The sequence below is a fragment of the Triturus cristatus genome, chromosome 5_2, assembly GCF_964204655.1.
Source record: "Triturus cristatus chromosome 5_2, aTriCri1.1, whole genome shotgun sequence".
Lineage (NCBI taxonomy): Eukaryota > Metazoa > Chordata > Amphibia > Caudata > Salamandridae > Triturus > Triturus cristatus.
Genome location: NC_140588.1, coordinates 1,013,669,033 through 1,013,692,991, shown reverse-complemented (window position 1 = coordinate 1,013,692,991; position 23,959 = coordinate 1,013,669,033). Strand labels below are relative to the sequence as shown.

The 23,959-nt window shown below is 52.8% G+C and overlaps 1 protein-coding gene across 1 annotated transcript in view; it reads left to right on the top strand.

Moving 5' to 3' along the window:
• The first annotated feature begins 1,160 nt into the window (after positions 1-1,160).
• Positions 1,161-23,959, top strand: part of LOC146829594 (rho GTPase-activating protein 20-like) — a 462,099-nt gene continuing 439,300 nt past the window's right edge. Inside the window, exon 1 of the mRNA XM_085608292.1 lies at positions 1,161-2,591. Within this exon, the coding sequence (XP_085464418.1) occupies positions 2,532-2,591 (60 nt within the window). The 5' untranslated portion in view covers positions 1,161-2,531. The remainder of the gene's footprint in view (positions 2,592-23,959) is intronic.

Genomic DNA, 23,959 nt, shown 5'->3' with positions numbered 1-23,959 from the left:
GGTTGCAGCACACATGGAAAGAGTAACTAACAAGGAGAAAAAAAGATATTGCTCCTCGTCACGCCTCTCCAGGGAAGGCGCATCTTTTTGGCACATTCCCAGGTTTACCAGTTCTGGAGGCAGATTTGCTAAAGTGTCACTCAACGCAGCCAGCTGCGCTGCGTTAAGTGACAGGAAGGGAGGAGGAGAGCGCCGTATCTACAGAGATATGGCTCTCTCCTCCCCTTTCCCAGCGCCGGCGCAGAACTTTGCTGCCGTGCCCCACGCACACACCTTTGCGCCATAGTGTAAAGGTGTGTGGGAGAGTCTAGCATAGGTTTTATACTCCAAGGATTGCCTTCTAGTGCAAAATGCGTTGCCTAGACAACTTTTAAAACTTCTCCTACTTTGTATGTGTGCAGCACAGTGCAGCACCCATGCAAAGTCAGAAAAGAAAGGAGAAATGAAAACATTTCTCCTTTTAACGCCTGGTATAACAAGGATTTATGTGTTTTTACACAAACCATGTCTCACATTATTAGCAGATAGGGTTTTGCATCAAAAAGGATGGATGGTTGTTCCGGAACGCCCAAGTAACGCCCCCTTGATGCTAATTAACATAAAGCAGCGCTTTCTGCTACCTTGCTTTACTTTCAGTAAATTTCCAGGGTTGTGCTCTGAAAAGTAATAAGAAAAACTTTTTGAGCTGTTTTGAGTCTCTTTTAAGAGGAAACCCAGAGCCAGATGTTAGTAATTCACCCCACTGGGAAATCTGGGAATGCGTCAAAATCCATGGGAATTGCAACGCCATGGAACACCTCCCTTGCGCAGAGTAAGGCAACGCAGCGATGTGCGCTGCGTTGCTTTACTCTGAATTTACAGTCATTCAAAGCCCCACAAAGAGGCCCTGCGCGGCTTCATAACCCGCATTTAAGGTTGCATCACGCATGTACCATGTTGCATGGTGCAAATGCGACGCAAACCGGCTCGTCCATAGGCCCCGGAGGAACAGGCAGATAGATGCGTGTGTGAGTGTTTGTGAAGAGACAGTGACGGCAGGTGTGTGAGTGTTGCTAAAGAGTGGCAGGCAGATAGAGGAGAGAGTTTGAGCCAGGAATCCAGGGCAGAGGCCCCGCAGCCCAGGGAGAGCGTGCTTGTGAGTGAGGTAGGAGACGGGCTGCGGAGAGGGCCCGGCCTCGCTTGAGCTCATGTCCATATTTAGTAAGTGCCGAAGAGGAGCGGCTGCGTGGATTGCCAGCGTGTGAGCGGGAAGGGGCTCCTGGCAGCCCTTCCTCACTCCAGCCGACCGGCCTCTGCTGCCTCAGTCACTCGGTCCGACGGGTCACCAGAGGAGAGTGCTGCCTCTCACTCCATCCCGCCAGCGCTGGCCAGGTTCACACACTGAGTCAGTGGTGTCACCGGAGGAGAGGGCTGGACTTCATTACACCCGTCCCCTGTGAGCGTCGGCCAGCTTCACGCACTGTAACCTCACTCACTGAGTCTGAGGGGTCACCAGAGGAGAGTGCTGCCTCTCACTCCATCCCGCCAGCGCCGGCCAGGTTCACACACTGAGTCAGTGGTGTCACCGGAGGAGAGGGCTGGACTTCATTACACCCGTCCCCTGTGAGCGTCGGCCAGCTTCACGCACTGTAACCTCACTCACTGAGTCTGAGGGGTCACCAGAGGAGAGTGCTGTCTCTCACTCCATCCCGCCAGCGCCGGCCAGGCTCACACACTGAGTCAGTGGTGTCACCGGAGGAGAGGGCTGGACTTCATTACACCCGTCCCCTGTGAGCGTCGGCCAGCTTCACGTACTGTAACCTCACTCACTGAGTCTGAGGGGTCACCAGAGGAGAGTGCTGTCTCTCACTCCATCCCGTCAGAGCCGGCCAGGTTCACACACTGAGTCAGTGGTGTCACCGGAGGAGAGGGCTGGACTTCATTACACCCGTCCCCTGTGAGCATCGGCCAGCTTCACGCACTGTAACCTCACTCACTGAGTCTGAGGGGTCACCAGAGGAGAGTGCTGTCTCTCACTCCAACCCGTCAGAGCCGGCCAGGCTCACACACTGAGTCAGTGGTGTCACCAGAGGAGGGGCTGGACTTCACGGAACACGGACTAAGCTGACCAGCCTGACTCACTGAGCGAGGGTCACCAGAGGAGAGTGCTTTCTCGCACTCCATCCCTGTCAGCGCCGGCCAGGCGCACTCCCTGCTGCCTCACACACTATTTCTGAGGCTTACCAGAGAAGTGGGCTGGACTTCATAACAGTTGTCCCCTATGTGCTTCACTCACTGCAGCTTCACTCACTGAGTCCCCGGAGTGCCCAGCGAAGAGCGCTGGCCCTCCCTGCATCCTTGCAGCGTCGGCCAGAGACACTCACTGCATCCACACTCACTCATTCAGTTTGAGGGTGGGCCAAGAGAGAGTGCCGCCCTCACAGGCTCTCTCACACTGAACAGAATATGAATGACCGGAGGCGAGTGCGGGCGCCGCGGAACCGCACCTGAGGTGGAGACGATGTGCCTCGAAGGACAGCGGGGGGCTCACCATGACACCCCTGGAAGAGGCTAGCGCAGACGTAGGAGCCGACACCCGGGACGGGGGCAAGGCAAGTCACAGTGTCTATGGAGTGAGGCATGCATTCTATGCTGTGCAGGCTGGGTAACGTCAAACCCCGGCAGGCTAGTCTTTACAGTGCTAAGCTGTACCGTACTATGCTATGACATGCAGTGCTGGGCGGCGCTATGCACTGCTATGCTGTGTTCGGCTCTGCTATACAGTGCTGTGCTGCACTGCTGCTATGTAGTAGTATGCTGTGATATACAGTGCTGTCCTACTGCTATGAAGTATTATGCTGTATTACGCTATGCTATACAGTGCTGTGCGGTGCTACTGCTGTGTCTGGTACTATGCTGTGTTATGCTAAGATATGCAGTGCTGTGCTGCTATGAAGTATTATGCTGAATTAGGCTATGCTATACAGTGGTGTCTGTACTGCTGCTAAGTTCTGTACCGAGTCAGGGTATGGTATGCAGCGCTCTGCTGTTTGATGTTATGCTATGACAATCAGTGCTGGACGATGCTATGCTGTACTATGCTGTGTCAGGCTATGATATACAGTGCTGTGCGGTACTACTGATATGCAGTACTTTGATGTTTTAGGCTATGATATACAGTGCTGTGCTTCTGCTATGCAGTACTATGCTGCGTTATGCTATAATATACAGTGATGTGCTGTGCTACTGCTAAGAAGTAATATGCTGTATTAGGCTATGCTATACAGTGCTGTCTGTACTATTGCTATATAGTCCTGTGCCGAGTTAGGCTATGGGATGCAGCCCTCTGCTGTTCCGTGTTCTACTTTGACAATCACTGCTGGACGGTGCTATGCTGTACTATGCGGTGGTATGCTATTATATACAGTGCTGTGCTACTGCTATGAAGTATTATGCTGTATAAGGCTATGATATACAGTGCTGTGCTTTTGCTATGCAGTACTATGCCGAGTTAGCCTATGGTATGCGATGCTATGTTCTGTAGGCTGTAGAGTGTACTCATATGCTACAATATATTATGTTATGCAATGCTGTACACTGTGCTTTCCAGAAATATGCTATGGTATGCAGTACTTTGGTATGGAATAGCAGTACTTTGGTATTTGAATGACTTGTTGTGCAATACTCTGCTATGCAGCGCCGTCTGTCGTATTATGCTGTCTAGTACTATGCTCCTCATGCTATATGTAATGCTACATTGCGCAGCGCTGTATTCTTTAGAGCTATGCTATGTTATGCTATAAAGGGCCATATGTTACTGTCTGATATACTGTGACGTACACTGTTTTGTAGTGTGTTTTGTTGTGTTATGTGGTGCTCTATCTTATGCTATAATCTGCTCTACTTTGCCATTTCATGGTGTAAAATACTGTAGGTTTTGCTATGCCATGTAGTACGGTATATTATGATATGGTATCCTGCTATATGCAATTCAGAGCTATGCCATGTGGCGTAGTGGTGTATAATATACCGTGCAACACTATGCAGTGCCTTAATCGTTGGTGCTGTCCTATGCTACCTTCTAAAGTATGCAGTATGCAGTGCGCTCCCCGGTGCTATGTTATAAGGTTCTACGTGTGCAATATTGTGCAGTCATGTGCTATGCTCTCCTAGTATTTACTAGGCAGTGTCATAGGCTGAGCAATGACATGTGGAGCATTTCAGGGCTACGCAAATCTTTCAATTGTGTTAGATTATGCTATGTTATACACAGTGCCTTATAATATGCACACTGTGCTGTGTTATAGTATGATGGTATATGCATTTGCATGGCTATTTTTTAGTTTGTATTTTGCCATTTATTATTATTATTATCATCATTATTATTACTATTATTAATATTAGAAGTAGTAGTAAAAGTAGTAGTAGCAGCAGTAGTAACACTATTATTATTTTTAGTAGTAGCAGCAGCAGTAGTAGTTGCAGTATGTGTAATAGTAGTAGTACTCGTAGCATTAGTAGTGGTAGTAGTAGCAGTGGCAGCAGTAAGAGCAGCAGTAGTAGCAGTAGTTGCAGTATTAGTAGTCACAGCAGCAGTATTAGTAGTAGTAGCAATCACAGTAGTGGCAGTAGTAGTAGAAGCAGCAGTTATAGCAGTAGTAGTAGTAACATTATTATTAGTAGGTATAGTAGTAACAGCTGCAGTAGTAGTAGTGGCAGTGCATTATTATTAGTAGTAGTAATAGTAGTAGTAGGATGAGTAGTATAAATAGTAGTAGTAGCAGTAGTATTATTGTTACTAGAAATATTAGAAGTGCTAGTAGCAGCAGTAATCATTGATCTCCCAGTCCCCTTGTTGGCTAAACATTGCAGATACTTAGCGCCGAGATGCCCACGGGCCTTCGTTTCGCGCTTTACAAATGTCAAAATAAATAAATAAATAAATAATAGGTGCAGCATTTGTAGTAGTAGCAGTGGTAGCAGTAGTGCACGCAGCAGCAGTAGCAGTAGTAGCAGTGGCAGTATTAGCAGTATTAGTAGTAGTAGCAGCAGCAGTAGCAGTACTAGTAATAGCAGCAGAAGCATTTGTAGCAGTAGTAGTAGCAGGAGTAGTAGCAGTATTAGTAGTAGCAGTCACAGCAGTTGTAGTAGCAGTAGTAGACGCAGCAGCAGTTATAGCACTAGTAGTAGTAACATTATTATTAGTATGTATAGCAGCAGCAGCTGCAGAAGTGGAAGTAGTAGCTGCAGTAGTAGTGCATTATTATTAGTAGTAGTAATAGTACTAGTAGTAGGATGAGCAGTATAAGTAGTAGTAGTAGTAGCAATAGTAGAAGTGGTAGTATCAGCAGGAGTAGTTGCAGCATTTGTAGTAGTAGCAGTTGTAGTAGTAATATGCGCAGCAGCAGTGGCAGTAGCAGTGGCAGTAGTAGCAGTATTAGTAGCAGTATCAGCAGCAGCAGCAGTAGTAGTAGCAGTATTAGTAGTAGCAGCATCAGTAGTAGCAGTATTAGTAGTAGTAACATCAGCAGCAGTAGCAGTACTAGTAGTAGCTGCAGAAGCAATCATAACAGTACTAGTAGTAGTAGCAGGAGCAGCAGTAGTAGCAGTATTCGTAGTAGCAGCAGCAGTAGTAGTAGCAGTATTAGTAGCAGTAGAATCAGTCACAGTAGTTGTAGTAAGAGTAGTAGTAATAGAAGCAGTAGCAGTAGTAGTTTATTACTAGTATTATTATTACTAGTATTATTATTACTAGTAATAGTGGCAGTAGCCGCAGTAGTAGTAGCAGCAGCAGAAGTAGTAGTAGTACCAGTAGCAGTAGCATATTAGTAGTAGTAGCAGTAGTAGTATACATAGTAGTAGCAGCAGTAGGAGTAACAGTGTTATTATTATTAGTAGCAATATTAGCAGCAGTAGTAGCAGCTGCAGTATCAGTAATAGTAGTAGCAGTAGTAGCAGTATTAGTATTACTACGTAGGGCCACGTTCTGTTGCCATGTTATGTGTACTTGTCTGGCGCTTATATAGTCTAGTGGCCACTTAGAGGCAGTCTGAAATGAAAGGTCAGGGCGGGTTGAAAGGTCAGGCCCAGGCTATGACGTGGGTGTGTCTCCTCAGCTGTAGTTTAGTTGCCTTGCCCTTTCTGGAGCAGATGGCTGTTTGTATTTTCCTTTGTGGGATTTCTCATGGTGAGCAGTGTATGCCACTGTAGGGAGAAGGCACGTCCATACAGAAGCCCCCACGCAGGTATGGGTGACCCCCAAATACTTCTCGAGAAGGGGGGCCGGCGGCACCAGGTTTGGCTTTTGTGTGTCTCAAAGTCAGGGGTTGTAGACAGCCCGTTGACCTTGGAAACAACCCCACCTGTGTGAACTCCTTCCCTGGTGCTCAGTGGGGGTATTTTCATGTGGGGTATGCTGAAATCTTTGGCTCATCAGTAGCCCAGCAATCACAGACACCGGGGACCAGGCCCTGGGGTGAGATAAACCAGGACCCCTGGTTCTAGCTCTGCGGGAGGGGGCTTCGCCTGCCTGGAATCTGAGCCCCCGGTGTCTCCTCTGCACATGACTTTGGCAGGTTCTTAAAATACTAATTGTGACATGAGAGCAGGGGGGCGGGGGTACAAGGGATCGCAGCACTGAGCACCCCCAGCACAGCCAGTGTCTAAGAATCATTCAACTACTGCTGGTTTAAAGGGATCTATGAAAGAAAAGACTTGCTTTAAACAAATACCAAGAAAAAAGACAGACTTTAACGAAACAACTAAAAGGAACATTATGATTTACATGACATACTAAAATATAATGGGACCTACCAGAATGATAACATTCTGCGTAGGCGGTGTTTTCCACATATGGTTGGCTCAAGGACATGAATCTTGACGGCTTCGAACCCCACCTTTCACTGAATGTCAAGTCACTTGGATTCACGCTGAACAGTGACCTCGCCCTCAAGGAACACACTGCCCAAAAACAAAGACATCCTGGTACCCGCCCTCTCGTCTAAAAAAGTAAAACTGTTTCTTCCAGAAAGCAGCTTCATAACTGCTGTTCAAGCCCTTGCACTCTTGCATCTGGATGGTGGTAACACGCTGCTCTGTGGCCACCCTGACTCCACACTGGCACCCTTTAACGGCATCCTACATGCTGCAACACGTCTCATCCAGGGCCTGACGAAAGCTGATCCCATCACTCACATCCTGATGGTACTCCATTGTCTCCCCTTGACGCCCTGCACCATCCTCAAAACCAGCTGCATCATTTACAGTACTATCCGGCCAGCAACCCTGCTTATCTTGCAGGCAAGCTCTGATGTTTCTCGGGACACCCACAGCCAGGACACCATCAGACTGCAGTCCGAGAAATGAAGAAAAGACAAAACAAGGCAGCATGCCTTTTCCATCTATCCACCCTGGGTCTGGAACAACACTGCTCCAATTTAGGAAAGAGCCGAAGACACACCTCTTTGAAGAACACTACATCACAATGCATTAACAGTCTTGTAAGAAATTGGGTTGCTTGTTGAGGGGTGTAAAACTCTACTCAAGCAGAAACCACAATCCTTGTCAGGGTGAAGTCACAGCCAAACCCTAAAGTAACCTATGCTCAGCCCCCTGGTAGCTTGGCACAGAGCAGTCAGGCTTAACTTAGAGGCAATGTGTACAGTATTTGTGTAACACTTCAAACACTAACACAGTGAAAACACGCCACAAAAGGATCCTAGACCAGCTTTAGAAGAAAATAATATTATTTAATAAATAAAACAAGACTGAAATGACAAAAATCTAAATATTAGAACCGCATATATGCAATTTTAAAGATTTCAGTGGAAATAGCACAAAAAAGTACAAAGTGCCAACTGTGTACATGTGGTCATGCTGGACCAGGACAAAGTTCAAGGGAGAGTGAGCCAGCTACAGGAACCCAGTTAGGCCCACTGAACAAGAGTACCTTAAATCTTGATTGTGGTGTGTTGGGAGGTCCTGCGTAGGATGTGTCGCTCATTTGAGGCGATGCATCGGTTCTGAGGAGTTGCGGAGCTGCGATGTGAGGTTCTGCATCATCGTCAAGGATCACGTTAACGAGGGTTTGCGATGGGAAGTCCAGCGATAGGGATGCGGCGGGCACTCGCAACAGGCCCACTTCCAAGTATCCAGGACTAGGGTGGCACTACTTGACGAGGTAGGGCTCACAGATGGTAGAGTCCAGGTGCTGGGTTCAAGGTTGTTGGAGCCTTCTGTCCCTGAGACTCCAGTTGTGAGCCCAGCCATCTAGCCCTTGGAGTCACTCAGGGGTCTTGGGTTCAAAAGATGCAGGTCCAGTCCTTCTCACCCAGGGAAGAGGGTGGCAGGTAGCGGGTCTGCACAGCAGAGCTGCAGTCCTTCAGCGCAGTAGTCCAGCGGAGTGGCAGCCCAGCAGTCTTTCTTCCTGGTAGAGACCACAGGTCCAGAAGTGTACTGAGGAGTTGGTGTCTGAGGTCAAATATTTATACCTGAGCCTTCCTTTGAAGTGGGAGAAGCTTCTAGAGGTTTCCCTTTGAAGTCCACAGGCTTCCTGCCTTCCCTGCCCTGGCTCCAGACTAACTAGACGGGCTATGCAAACCTTTGTGTGAAGGTAAGACACACACTATTCAAGTGTAAGTAGGGGTGTACACAGCTCTATTGTGTGTTTGGCTATCTAGGAGGAACACACAAAGCCCAACTGTCAGCTACACCCAGTATCCAGGTACAGTCTACAGGCACCTAGTATCTAAGGCATGAAATTGCCAACTTTCTAAAAGTGGCATTTTCAAAATTGTAATGTAAAATCCTCCGACTTCACCATGAAAGAGTATTTTTCATTACAATTTCAAAGACACCAAACATGAAGTGGTCACCTGTTCCCATTTGGAAGTTACAGCTTAATAAATGTAATAAGATTATTGCAATGTTTTCCTATGGAAGAGGAAGGCTTGCAATAGTGAAAAATGAATTTAGGAGTTTTCACTAGCAGGACATTTAAAACTTAAAAGTACATGCCCAACCTTTTAAATGCACTGTGCCCTGCCCTTTAGGCTGTTAAGGGCCCACCTAAGGGATGACTATATGTATTTAAAAGGCAGGTTTGGGCATGGCAAAGACTTTATTTTTCGGGGTTGAATGACAGTTTACAGCTGCACACACAGACTGCAAGGGAAGGCCTGAGACATGTTTAACCCCTTGCATGCCCGCCCCTTTCCCCGCCCAGTGCCGCGCCTTCCATTAGCGGGCGGAGTTTATGACGAGCTGGACTCGTCATGGGCACAGCGCCACCGCAGCCCATGACGAGTCCAGCTCGTCATGGGCACTGAAGGGGTTAAAGGGCTACTTAAGTAGGTGGCACAATCAGTGCTGCAGGCCCACTGGTAGCATTTAATTTTCAGGCCCTGGTCACTTGTGATGCAACTTTACTAAGGACTAATAAGTAAATTAAATATGCCAGTTAGAAAGCACAAGCATTTTAGCACTGGTTAACCGTTGAAAAGCGCACAGAGTCCTAAGGCCAGCAATAAGGAGATCAGCAAAAATAGGAGGAGTGAAGGCAAAAAGTTTGGCGGAAGACCACCCTAAGACTGACAGGTCTAACACTCCGCAAACCAGCCAGTTCTCCTATTGCTCGTTGACTTTATGCTTGGCTTCGGCCCTGAGCAGCGGCCTCTGACTACTGGCTGGGTTCACGCTACAGAAATACCATATGCATAGATAAATGCATAATTAATAACCTAAAGTAGTTGCCAGATAATGCACCACCTGCAGCACGGTGTGACCAGATGGCAAAATAATGCTGCCTCTGAATGAGTCACATTAGGTTGCATAAGTAAATATTAGCTTTAGGGTGAGGGTTGGGAAAGTTAAGATTATAGGTTTATTGTAAGGGTTATAGTTAGGTGTGTTTTTATAGGTTCGAAAATGGACTACAGTCAGGTGCCGATCACGATCCGGCAAAAACCGGGTACGAACCGTCGGACGGAGCATATTCTCCGTCCGACGCGTACCCGGTCGTCAAAATATACAAACATGGAATTACGATTCGCACGGGTACACCATTACCGTACGAATCGTAAAAAAGACCGACCGAACAAAAAACACCTACCAATGCGATCCGGGAAAGCGCCGACCTGACGTCGGGACGCACGCAGCCAGCCATTCACGACCCAGGAATCACGATTCGCACCGACGTCACCCCGCACGGTGAATATTTTGCGGCAGCCAAAAACTGCCGGGAAATCAGGACGACGCGAACAAGGACCACCAGTACGCGACGGACAGACGGCGACGCGAACAAGGAGGACCAGTACGTGACGGACACACAGGACGACGCCACCAAGGAGGACCCGTACGCGACAGGACGACGCGATCAAGGAGGACCCGTACGCGACAGGACGACGCGAGCAAGGAGTACCAGTACGCGACGGACAGACATGGACCCGAACCTACGAGTCATCCCTGCCCTCATAGCAGTACACCTCCTCTACAGGTTACGACGCAGACGCCGCAGAAGGTCAGAATAACTAAGGGAGGGGGGAAAGTGGGGTGGGGTGGGGGTGGCACGACCAGGGCAGGCCACAAAACAACCACATGAGTGACACACTACACATGGCCTGGACATACCTGACTCCCATGCCCTGGTCACCACGAGGGGGTGGGGGCGTGTCCTGATAATCCAGCGACCGCCACAACGGAAGTCCGTCACCACGCGAACCGGCAACACAACCAGACAGGTACGTCCCGTACCCACGCCTGAAGAGCGTGGGTACGAGTCGGACCACGCCCACACACGTCACCCCAACAATGGCGGGACGGATCGCACCCACGTGGCAAAGGCCTGGGTACGGGCCGCACAAACATCACATAGCGTGGGGACGGATATGTACGGACCCTACCCCCACCCCGTATGCAAGGAGCGTACCCCCCAGCCCAACAGTGCAAGTACGACCCGTACCCCCACCCGCGGACGTACGGAGCGTACCCCCAGCCCAACAGTGTAAGTACGACCCGTACCCCCACCCGCGAATGCAAGGAGCGTACCCCCCTGCCCAACAGTGTAAGTACGACCCGTACCCCCACCCGCGTATGCATGGAGCGTACCCCCCATGCCAACAGTGTAAGTACGACTCGAACCCCCACCCACGAATGCAAGGAGCGTACCCCCCTGCCCAACAGTGTAAGTACGACCCGTACCCACACCCGCGGACGTACGGAGCGTACCCCCAGCCCAACAGTGTAAGTACGACCCGTACCCCCACCCGCGAATGCAAGGAGCGTACCCCCCTGCCCAACAGTGTAAGTACGACCCGTACCCCCACCCGCGTATGCATGGAGCGTACCCCCCATGCCAACAGTGTAAGTACGACTCGAACCCCCACCCACGAATGCAAGGAGCGTACCCCCCTGCCCAACAGTGTAAGTACGACCCGTACCTACACCCGCGGACGTACGGAGCGTACCCCCAGCCCAACAGTGTAAGTACGACCCGTACCCCCACCCGCGGACGTACGGAGCGTACCCCCAGCCCAACAGTGTAAGTACGACCCGTACCCCCACCCGCGGACGTACGGAGCGTACCCCCAGCCCAACAGTGTAAGTACGACCCGTACCCCCACCCGCGGACGTACGGAGCGTACCCCCAGCCCAACAGTGTAAGTACGACCCGTACCCCCACCCGCGGACGCATGGAGCGTACCCCCAGCCCAACAGTGTAAGTACGACCCGTACCCCCACCCGCGGACGTACGGAGCATACCCCCAGCCCAACAGTGTAAGTACGACCCGTACCCCCACCCGCGAATGCAAGGAGCGTACCCCCCTGCCCAACAGTGTAAGTACGACCCGTACCCCCACCCGCGTATGCATGGAGCGTACCCCCCATGCCAACAGTGTAAGTACGACTCGAACCCCCACCCACGAATGCAAGGAGCGTACCCCCCTGCCCAACAGTGTAAGTACGACCCGTACCCACACCCGCGGACGTACGGAGCGTACCCCCACCACACCAGTGTCAGTAGACACGTACCCTCACCTCTAATGCAGTGTGCGTAACCCCACCGTGTATGTGCCAAGCGCACATATCCAGTAATCGGAGGTGTGTGTGCAGAGTCCACCCAGCAGTGCCCTGAGACAGGAGTGGTGGGTGTGGAGTCCTCCCAGCAGTGCCCTGAGACAGGAGGGGTGGGTGCCCATCACTCCCAGCAGTGCCCAGAGACAGGAGGGGTGTGTGCAGAGTCCTCCCAGCAGTGCCCTGACACAGGAGGGGTGGGTGCAGAGTCCTCCCAGCAGTGCCCTGAGACAGGAGGGGTGGGTGCCCATCACTCCCAGCAGTGCCCAGAGACAGGAGGGGTGTGTGCAGAGTCCTCCCAGCAGTGCCCAGACACAGGAGGGGTGGGTGTGGAGTCCTCCCAGCAGTGCCCTGAGACAGGAGGGGTGGGTGCAGAGACCTCCCAGCAGTGCCCTGAGACAGGAGGGGTGGGTGTGGAGTCCTCCCAGCAGTGCCCTGACACAGGAGGGGTGGGTGCAGAGTCCTCCCAGCAGTGTCCAGACCCAGGAGGGGTGGGTGCAGAGTCCTCCCAGCAGTGCCAAGAGACAGGAGGGGTGTGTGCAGAGTCCTCCCAGCAGAGTCCAGACCCAGGAGGGGTGGGTGCAGAGACCTCCCAGCAGTGCCCTGAGACAGGAGGGGTGGGTGGTGAGTCCTCCCAGCAGTGCCCAGAGACAGGAGGGGTGGGTGCAGAGTCCTCCCAGCAGTGTCCAGACCCAGGAGGGGTGGGTGGTGAGTCCTCCCAGCAGTGCCCAGAGACAGGAGGGGTGGGTGCAGAGTCCTCCCAGCAGTGTCCAGACCCAGGAGGGGTGGGTGGTGAGTCCTCCCAGCAGTGCCCTGAGACAGGAGGGGTGGGTGGTGAGTCCTCCCAGCAGTGCCCAGAGACAGGAGGGGTGGGTGCAGAGTCCTCCCAGCAGTGTCCAGACCCAGGAGGGGTGGGTGGTGAGTCCTCCCAGCAGTGCCCAGAGACAGGAGGGGTGTGTGCAGAGTCCTCCCAGCAGTGTCCAGACCCAGGAGGGGTGTGTGAAGAGTCCTCCCAGCAGTGTCCAGACCCAGGAGGGGTGGGTGCAGAGTCCTCCCAGCAGTGTCCACACCCAGGAGGGGTGTAACACATGTGTGTGATGCCACAATTACCCACATCCATACTGCCTACAAGGGAACATGTCCCCATGAACTCATGTCAACTGACTCCACACACAAGTACAGTGATCACCAAGGATGCCACGATTGTTGCAGGTGGAGACATGGCCATGCATGCATGGCCAAAGTAGAAGGGCTCCGTCACACACACAGCTCATGTACACACAGCTCTGCGCTAAACATTGGGAACACCCTGCAGGGAAGAAACTGGGTACACAGAGTAAGGAATACACCCTGGGACAATTGAACCATGCAGTAACTGCTGACATGACCTAAGGAAGTTAGCCAACACCTTGTGATGGCACACAGATCCTAGGGTGGCCCCAAAGAGCAGAACACTACTACAAATCCCACACACCCAAAGCCTTAAACACCACCCAAAACAATGTAGCAGCCCCACCAACACCAATACCACCATAGCAGGAGTGTGATAATGAAAAAAAAAATAAGCTTTAATCAGCATGAGCACAATGTCCGTGGATCAACGGCAGTTCAAAGTCAACAAAGGCCATAGGGCAGTCAATTATTCCCAGCTGCATGGGGGACACAGTGGGATGTGTGTCCCCTACCTTGCCTGCACAGTCAAATGCCATCGTCTTCCATACTGGTGAGGGCATCAGGGGGGGGGGAAGCAACAGGCACCGCAGGGACATCAGGGCAAAGGGGCGGCGTTGTGGGTGCAGGGATGGAGGACTCAACCACAGGGGGTGTGTCATGGCCAAAGGCGGAGGCCAGGATGGCACTACACACCTTAGCAAGGTCCTCCAGGGAGTCCCCTGCACCCGAAGTGACCTCAGGCCCCAAGGAGGGGGGGGGTTCAGAGGGATGGGTTGCAGCGTCACCGGGGGAGGGTGGAGACAGGGGGGGAGACTCAACCACCCTGACCGAGGACTTCCTTGACCGCTTGCGTGGTGGCGTAACTGTGGGGCTCAGGGACAGAGCGGCCATGAAGGAGTCCTTGGGGGAGATGTGGCCAGGAGAGCTGAGGGGAGGGGATTTGGAGGGAGTGGATTGTGTGGAATGCGGACTCCCACTCTGGCTGCGTGTCACACGTTTGCCCCCCGACCCAGTGGGTGTGCCTATCTCACCCTGTGTGTGCGTGTCAGGAGGAGTGCGGTGGACCTTCCCTGCTGGTGTGGTGCCTGTGTCTGTTGTGGTGGGTGCATGCCGACGTCTGGGTGTACGTGGGACAGGCATGGAAGTGGGAAGTGTGGATGGGGCAGGGGTAGGTGGGGGGAGGTCGCGCTGCAGGAGACCCACTGCTGCAGTCAGTGTGGAGTCTAGGGACCTCAGCAAGTTGCGTTGGTCAGCCTGCAAAGAATGAATGCCCTCCAAGAATGCCTCGATGTTGGTGAGGGTTTTCCCGTGGGAATGGAGGACATTTAGGATCGCAGCCTGACCAACCTGCATTTGCCGCTGGATGTCCATAGACTCAGCATTGGCGGCAGCAGTGGAGACAGGGGCAGGGGGTGCGGTGCCTGGCAGGAAGGAGACATGCGGTGACCGGGCACGCTGGGAAGGGACACGAGCAAGTGGGAGGCGGTTGGTGGGAACTGAGGGGGCGGTGGCAGGTGTTGTTCCACTGTCAGCTGCTGGTGCAGCCTCCGCCAACCCTGAGACATCCTCCTCGGACCTGTCAGCTTCGTAGTCTGATGTGCCAGTCGACAGGTCCTCGGCCACACTATCCTCCGCCTCTGTCCCACTCGATGTGCCAGCCCCGATGTCACGGCTGCCACTGGTGCTCGGTCCCTCCGCCTGGTCCGTGTCCATGTCTCCCTCTGTGTCCCCCGACGATGCTGTGGGCAGGGTGGAGAGACAGAAATTAATCAGACACCTGTACACATCTGTCACATGAGTCCAATCTACATAGTCAACATTGCATAGCCTGAAGAGGCAGATCCCTAACATCTGCAAAACAAGGTACCGATGTAGGGCATGAAACACAGTTGGTTGAGCCACCATGCCACTGAAATACCATGGAGAGCATGAGACAATAGCTGATGACAGGAAACGGAGTCTGACATAGCACCCAGGCCCTGGGGACAATCCTGCACTGCCTCTGCACCACACAGCGTTTGTGAAAATACCTATGACCAGGGACAATATCCATGAACTTGAGACACATGCTGCATAGGTAATGCTGCAAACATGCCCAACATAACTCGGTCACTGCACCTTGCGTGTGTGTCCAGTAACATCACACACTGTCCAGACCCAGCAATTAGGAATCAGGATCTGACACATAGGCATTGCCCGCCCCAAGCAACCCCCACACGATGCTAATTGCTGAGACCCAGGTGGCACCAACATCTCATAGTCTGGGTGATAAACACAGTGGCAGGCAAAAGGCAAGATTGGACGCAAAACAGCAAAGGTGCGCCTGTACAAATAATGAGGTACCAGTGCCCATCCTCAGATGAGTATAACAAGACACACAGGCACTGGCAACTGTGAGTATGAAGAGGGACAATCAGGTCAGGCTGCACAGTGGACACCTGTACATAATAGCACGTCTATATACATGGTGACAGGGGACAATGGCACAGAGCACAACCTACGCTGTAGACAGTGAGAGTGTCCACGTTGATGATGACACAAACAACACTGAGGATAAGGTGCCCCAGGGGACAGTATTGGGCACGCAACTACATGCTACTGAATGGGAATGACTGCTACACACGTCACCATCCCTGCACTATGCGTAGCGCACACTCATGCACATCATGTCACAGGCCACTACATAGGACATGCGCGCTGTAAGGCATGACACATGAGAGACCAACTCCCATGTCTGGAGCCAGCATCAGTGCCAACTGACATGGAACCCACATGCAGTGAACTTGACAGTTCACAGGCAAGGTCCCACAACCTGTTACCCACCACCACCACCCATGATGCTACAGTCATTGTTCTCGTGGACAAAGCGCCAGCCTACATTACCTTGTGAAGGAGTGACTACACACAGACCAGGGAACACATTGCAAGGAGGGGAAGGGTGGCAGGGGCGCTGCGCTACACTTGGGCAAACTGGATGGGCACAGCACCTTTAAACCCTGCCAGTGAATTAATGCCACTGTGCCCTTACAAATGCCGGTGACACACAACAAACGCACATGTACCTACCCCCTTCCGCCTGCTGCATCGCCTGTAAGCGCCTCTCCAGGTCTGGAAAGACCACCGGCAGCACACGCCTGTGGAGGTGGGTCAGACGGCGGCGGCCGCGGTTCTTGTGGCTCTCAGGTGAGTCCCCCAGCAGGAGCCGTGCAATCCTCCGCGTCCAGCACCGGATATCCTGCCAGCGTTTCCTCACCTGGGACAGGCTCCGCCTCCGACCATCCACACGCCTCACGGCACTGACGGCGGTCAGCCAGATCTGCTCCTTGGCAGAGGCGCCTACCTGTGAGGAAGTACAAGTGACACCACATCAATACACCAGCCACATGTCACAGAGAGACATATGTGAACATAATAGCTGGTTACTACATGGCATGTAATGCAGCCAACGCATTGCACCTCTGTCATAGGGACATCATCCTCTGGTGAGGGAAAAGGCAGTACGTGCCATAGTGGGTACTCAGGTGGAATGATGGCAATGTCACAATCAATGATCAAGGCTCACACTGTGCATCACACCCACACCTCCTGTCTCAGGGCACTGCTGGGAGGACTCTGCACACACACCTCCTGTCTCAGGGCACTGCTGGGAGGACTCTGCACACACCCCTCCTGTCTCAGGGCACTGCTGGGAGACATCAGGCACCCCCCCCCTGGTACCCCCCCGACAGTACATGGCATGTGTGTCACACCGGGTCACAATGCCTGAAGACACAGTCACAACATAGGGACAGTCTGTGGCACTCACCTGATACCCTGGTCGCCCATACAGCATGGGGTACTGTGGGAGGATCACATCCAGCAGAGCCATGTTCTCCTCCAGGGTGAATGGCTGTGTCCTCTCCACAGCCCTTGACATGGTTCCAGGGAATCAGTAGCAGCAGCTTGGTCGACAAATGCAAAGATGTGCAGGCAAGTAATCCCTCATGGGACCTGGCTGCCTTATATGAGGCCTTCTGCCCAGTCTCATGCACAGGAGTACAGAGTGATTGGTCACTCACATTTGCATCCTATGTTTCCACCAATCCCTTCAAACCTAGCAGTCTGTGGGTTCTCTATCGGTTTCATTCTCCTGCATGATGTCAGCCCCACAAACACATTGCAACAAAGTAGAAGAATTCCAACTGACTTCTGCTGTGCACCTTCCAGAACAAAATCGAAATTTGAACCTGGTCTCCATGACAACCAGCATGCATGTAGGCCTTAATACTTGTCCCCTATGTAATTAGGAGAATCACACACAGGTACGGTGCGTTTCCGGGCCCTAGGGCACCCCAAATGCATGGCAACGGCCCGTACATGCATGCCTACGTTCAAAATCACTATGGTTCTGCACGCGTATGCGTACTCGTTGTGGTACGGACCGTACAAATGCCTGTACGCTCACTATCACTATGGGTCTGTGTACCCGTAGTGATAGTGAGCGTACATGCGAGTGTACGGTCCGTACCACTACGTGTACGCATACGCGTGCAGAACCATAGTGATAGTGAGCGTAGATGCGAGTGTACGGTCCGTACCACTACGTGTACGCATACGCGTGCAGAACCATAGTGATAGTGAGCGTAGATGCGAGTGTACGGTCCGTACCACTACGTGTACGCATACGCGTGCAGAACCATAGTGATAGTGAGCGTACAGGCATTTGTACGGTCCGTACCACTACGTGTACGCATACGCGTGCAGACCCATAGTGAGAGGGCCGTACACTCGCATGTACGCTCACTATCACTATGGGTCTGCACGCGTATGCGTACTCGTTGTGGTACGGACCGTACAAATGCCTGTACGCTCACTATCACTATGGGTCTGTGTACCCGTAGTGATAGTGAGCGTACATGCGAGTGTACGGTCCGTACCACTACGTGTACGCATACGCGTGCAGAACCATAGTGATAGTGAGCGTAGATGCGAGTGTACGGTCCGTACCACTACGTGTACGCATACGCGTGCAGAACCATAGTGATAGTGAGCGTAGATGCGAGTGTACGGTCCGTACCACTACGTGTACGCATACGCGTGCAGAACCATAGTGATAGTGAGCGTACAGGCATTTGTACGGTCCGTACCACTACGTGTACGCATACGCGTGCAGACCCATAGTGAGAGGGCCGTACACTCGCATGTACGCTCACTATCACTATGGGTCTGCACGCGTATGCGTACTCGTTGTGGTACGGACCGTACAAATGCCTGTACGCTCGCCATCACGATGGGTACACATACGGCAGCACTCCCACAGTGATTGGGGAACATACACAGGCCCTCTTAGCAGCAGTACGCCGGTTTGTACACATCACTGTGGTGATAGTCGACACACAGGTAGGAATAGGGCGGACATACTTGTCCATGGATGGACATACTTGTCCAGGAATGGACATCAAGGCATCGTCTGTGCATTACTACATGTGTGGGGCACAGGTGTGACAGGCTGTGATGTGGAACATGCCTCCTGAGTGGAGGAGGCACCAGATGTATGATGAGATGTGTACAGGTGTACTGTGTGAGGGTGCAATGTGTGCCAGGCATGTCCTTGACTCCTTTGACATGTGTGCATGTCGTACTGCGCACTTGGGGTGAGCGTCACTGGCATGGCACGGACACCAACACACGGAAGTGTCCCATGATGCCCGGTACAGGGGTCATGACACCTGACTTGTCACTACCCACAGTGCACAATGTGACTATGTCATTTATGTGTCCGGGATTTACATCAGGTTGATGTTGTAGCACCCTCAAAAGCTGCAGCCGTTGCAGCAACCAACATGTGTCTGTGTGTAGATTGTCATTGCACACTGTTCCGCACACCATGCCACATGTGGTATCTGATGTGAGGTGCACATGTATGCATGGGACACGGAGTAGCGTGACAAGGCCATGTCAGCATCCTCACAAGGAATGTGTGGTGAGTCATGACATGTGCACCTTCATGGCAAGGTGTGTGGGCAGGCCTAGTGTAATGTCATGTGACCTGTGGCTCCGGTGTTCCGCTACCAGTCTCTACAATCGGCATCCTACTTCTGCTGATGTGTGGGTGTATGTCACTTCTGTCTTGCGTCGGGCTGTTCACTTGCACTGGGACACAGCTATTCCCATGGCGTGGCATGGGGAGGTTCTCAATCACCGTGTGTAGCTGGGTCTTGGAAGGAGTGTCACCTTGCATCCATACGTGTCCTGGGCATGTAGCACATGCCTGACTCCCTATGTGGCATGTGTGTATTGGCAGATTTACATGTGCTCAGTAGACATGAGTTGTTCTCGTAGTGCACTCACTCTTCCTTGTCACTTCCAAATTACTGCAGAGCGCCTCCTGTTGCCCGAAGAATTCCAGACTTGGCCACCATGCAGGAGAATGACAGGATCCGGCTCTACCGCTTCACCCAACCGTTGATTCTGGAGCTGACGGCGAGACTGGCACCACACCTGCAACCGCAGCACAGGTATCCTACGGCACTGACACCCCAGCTGAAGGTAATGGCTGCCCTACATTTCCTTGCCACGGGTACCTTCCAATATACCATAGCTCATGTTGGTGGCATGTCCCAGAGCATGTTCAGCGGTGTGCTGCATGATTTCTTGGAGGCCATGTTGATTCACCTGGATGACTTCATCAAGTTCCCAACCCCTGAACAGATGACTGAGGTCAAACGTGGTTTCTATGCCCTGGGAGGGATGCCCCATGTCATTGGGTCCATAGATGGGACACATGTAGGTTTGGTACCACCACACGCACGGGAGGTGGCGTACCGCAATCGGAAGCACTACCACTCCATCAATGCCCTTGTGGTGTGTCTGTCCAACATGGTGATTTCACATGTCTGTGCTCGTTTTCCAGGATCAGCACACGATGCCTACATCATGAGGCGTAGCGGGATGCCTGATATGATGATGCAGCTGCGCAACGAACGTGCATGTGTTGTTGGTGGGTACAGTCTGTCTGTCCTGTATTCTGTTTGGCCGAGCAGCACTACCGCTTCGCCTGTTCTAACGATATCCATGTGCTTTCCATTTAGGGGACGCTGGCTATCCCAACATGCCTTGGCTGCTGACACCTCTCCGCAACCCCATCACGCCGGCCCAGCTCCGCTACAACACCGCCCATGGCCGGACAAGGCGAGTGATAGAGAGGACGTTTGGCATGCTGAAGAGCCGATTCCGGTGCCTCCACAAGACCGGCGGCGCACTCCCATATGCCCCGGCGAAGGTCTGCAAGATCTTCATGGTCTGCTGCATGCTGCACAACATGGCAGTTGAAAGAGCTGTGCCCCTCATCCTGGATCAAGATGACGAGGACCATCCACCCGTGGAGGACGAAGGGCTTGGCAATGGGGCTAGTGATGTGGAGGATGTGGAGCCGCAAGAGGACATCCGGACTCGGCTCATACGCGACTTCTTTGCTTAGTGGTGAGTACCAGGGTCTGAGTGTGCACGCATTGGTCCCCGTGTGGCATGCGTTGTGATGTGTGTCTCCACCTGCATGTATGGCACGTGGGTCAGAGGTGTGTGTGGGTGTGTCACTGGAGTGATGGTGGCAGTGATGGTAGTATTTCCCCAGACATAATTGTGACCTAGCATGTTGTCATACATACATGTGTCGAGTACATGCACATGCAAGTGGCTGTGCTTCTTGTGGCTGACTTCTTGTGTGTCTCTCTTCCCCAGGTACCTGCGCATGCCGTTTGCTGGTTGCATTGTTGTGGCACTGCTATTCCTCATGGACATGGCATCGTGGGCTGACTCAGCGTTACAGGCACGGACACGTTTGGAAGTCTCCATGGGGTAAGGGATGCATCTGGGGTGTATTGGGTGTGGCAGTTGTTCACGATGTGTGCACACTGCCCCGGTCGGGGTTTGGGTCCTCTGCAGACATGTGGCATCCCCATGGGACACGACATGCAGCTGGGTACACCTGAATAGATGGCCTGCCTGGTTGTCAGTCATCAGTGATGGGATGGTGGATTGTGATGAAGGCATCAATGTGTGTGACACTGCCCTCGGACACATACGGTTAACATTGTCTTGACATGGCGTGGGACTTCCACATCAGCGGATGTATGGTGTATGGCAGGCTCTCCGTGAGCAGCTGTGGGTATTTAGCTATTATCCGACACTTGTGTGCCAGTTCCATGGCTATCACGCATTTGTGCTGCAGAAGGGGGGTGCCAGTGTTGGAGCCACATGTTACTCCACATGATGTGTTCATGTGTACTTCAAGTTGCCTCTGCAATCCCAAACACATGACTATTAAAGGTGTCCCTATGCCTCCAAGGTGCCTCTTCTCAGTCAATGCTGGTGTGTTGGCACGGTGCATCCTGCATGTCTGGCATGGTATTCCCTGATTGTGGCTATGTGTCAATGTGTCGAGTGGCAAGATGCAAGCTGTGTGTGTGTGCTGAGACTGTGTAATGGGCATGATGTCCATGACTGTGTGGGTATTGTGACATGTGCCATCCCCATGCATCCAACGTTGTCCATGACCCCATTCTCTGCATCCACCGGACTCAAGCTTGCAGGACATGGTTCTGCCACCTGTCTACACGTACCTGGGTGCCCCCCAGGACACGGGCCAGGATCCCTGACCTCTGCGCATGACTGTTGCTGTACTCAATGTGTCTGTCAGCACGGTTGTTCGGCCACCCCCTCAGCTGGTTCTGACCATCACGGGTGTGTATGGTGCTCCATGTCTGTCTTGCCTAGAAAACTGTGACCCATGTGTCCTGTGCCAGACTCAGGCCCCAGGGTGTGGATGGTTGAAGTGAACAGATGACTCAGGCATGTTTAGACTGTACAAGACACATGTTAGGTAATAATGCTACCAGCAGGCATCTACTCTTAATAGTGTGATTTATTATTGGGGGGGGGGGGCCAAGTGAGGGCCTTTCCGGGATTAGGGAATCCAAAGTTCAGTAGGGGAGTTGGTGTCCTTGCCATTGGAAATCCTCAGAGTCCATGCCACAGTCTTTGTCAACATTGGTCAGCCAGTGACCAGCAGGGCCATGTGGCAGAGAATGTCTCTTGATGCTGTGATGCTGTTGCTCCAGTGGGCCAGGTGCCAGGCCAGGTGTCCTGGGAGATGGTGATGTGGCAGCCACCCTCACGGTCCTTTCCGTGGACGACCCGGCTTCCTGCGGGGAACCTCAGCAGCAGGCCGTGACGACGTCTGGGATGCTCCGTCGGATGTTTCCTCCTCCTCCTCATGATCCCTCCCTGTGGGTGGTGATGTTCTCCGCCTTCTGGCACAGGGAGGGTCGGCCATGGTGTCGGCCATCCGACGGAGTTCAGCGTGAATCCCCTGGGACGCCGTCACTTGCTCAGCCTGTCTGTCCTCCATCCTCCGTTGGTGTAGCTGTAGACAGGCTATTAGCTCCGCATGTTGCTGGGCCTGCTGGACCTTGATCCCCTCGAGGACGGACACAACCTGGGCCATGCCCGTGGTGTCCTGCCGGTATGAGTCCAGGATGTTACGGACATGGGAAAATACCGGATCCCCAGCCAACTGGTCAGGCTCGCGCCTCCGCCGCTCTCCACTCCCACCACCCCTGCCCACTTGCGTCTGGCCTGCACTTGTGGGCACATGGGGTCTCCGGGACCCCTGAGGGGTGGCATTGGCGTTGTCGCCTGCCTCCTCCTGGGTGCCCGGGACACCGTGTCCCTCCTGGCGAGCCTGGCTGCATTGTGGTGTTGGGGCAGGGATCCTGGGTGTCTCCTGGGATGTGGCAGGAGTGGGGGTGGTGGTTGGCACGGTTGTACCTGACGCAGGTGCTGCAGGTGGTTGGACACCAGAGGGGCCAGGTCGGTCGGGGTCGTCCGCAGAGTGGTGAGAGTGGTCGCTGCCGGTGGGATCGGTCTCCTGCAGATCCGGGTCCTGTGAGTGTTCCCCCCCAGTGTTGGGGGGTGCAGCACGACGTTGACCTGTGTGTGAGAGAGACAATGTTACTTTTGATCCATGCAACATCCATGTTGCATCCGTTACAAAGTTGGCACATTTCCTCTTGGAATTAGGATCTGTCTTGCATTCCACTCACAGTGCACTTGTGCATGTGTGTGTCCCTTGGGCACCAATTTGGCCCCTTTAACTATGTGTGGCACAGTCTTACTTGCTGCGTCAAGTGTGACTGCAGTCAGCAGTGGAGTGTGCATGTGTGCCGAGCTATGCGTTTGCGCCTTCCTTGTAGCACTGTACATGTGCACATGGAGTGGATCCACACACTCATATGATGCAGGTGGCTGTCCTTGTGCTCGTGTACAGGTTGTAACATGGCCCTGCGTTTTGCCATGATGAAGAGGGGGGGTTCTGGCACTGGGCACCCTTGTCTACATGCACGCAGTCCACCTGCTGACGAGCAGACATTCCCACACACCAAAGGACTGATTTGCTCTCCCTGTGTCTCCCTCCTTCTCTGTCCCCCTCTCCCTCCCTCTCTGTCCCCCTCTCCCTCCCTCTCTGTCCCCCTCTCCCTCCCTCCGTGTGTCACCCTCTGTCACCTTGGCCCAGCTTCCTGGGCACACACTGTTAGCAGATCTTTGAGTGGCCCTTGGCCTGTTGATGTGAGTTTGTTTCTGATCTCCAGGCACCCATTTTGTCTGCTGTGTGTCTGTGCGCTGCTGCTGTGGTGGTGTGTGCTGCCACTCTTTCACACTGTTGGCTGTTCATTAGCTGCTGGCATGTGCAAAACAGTGC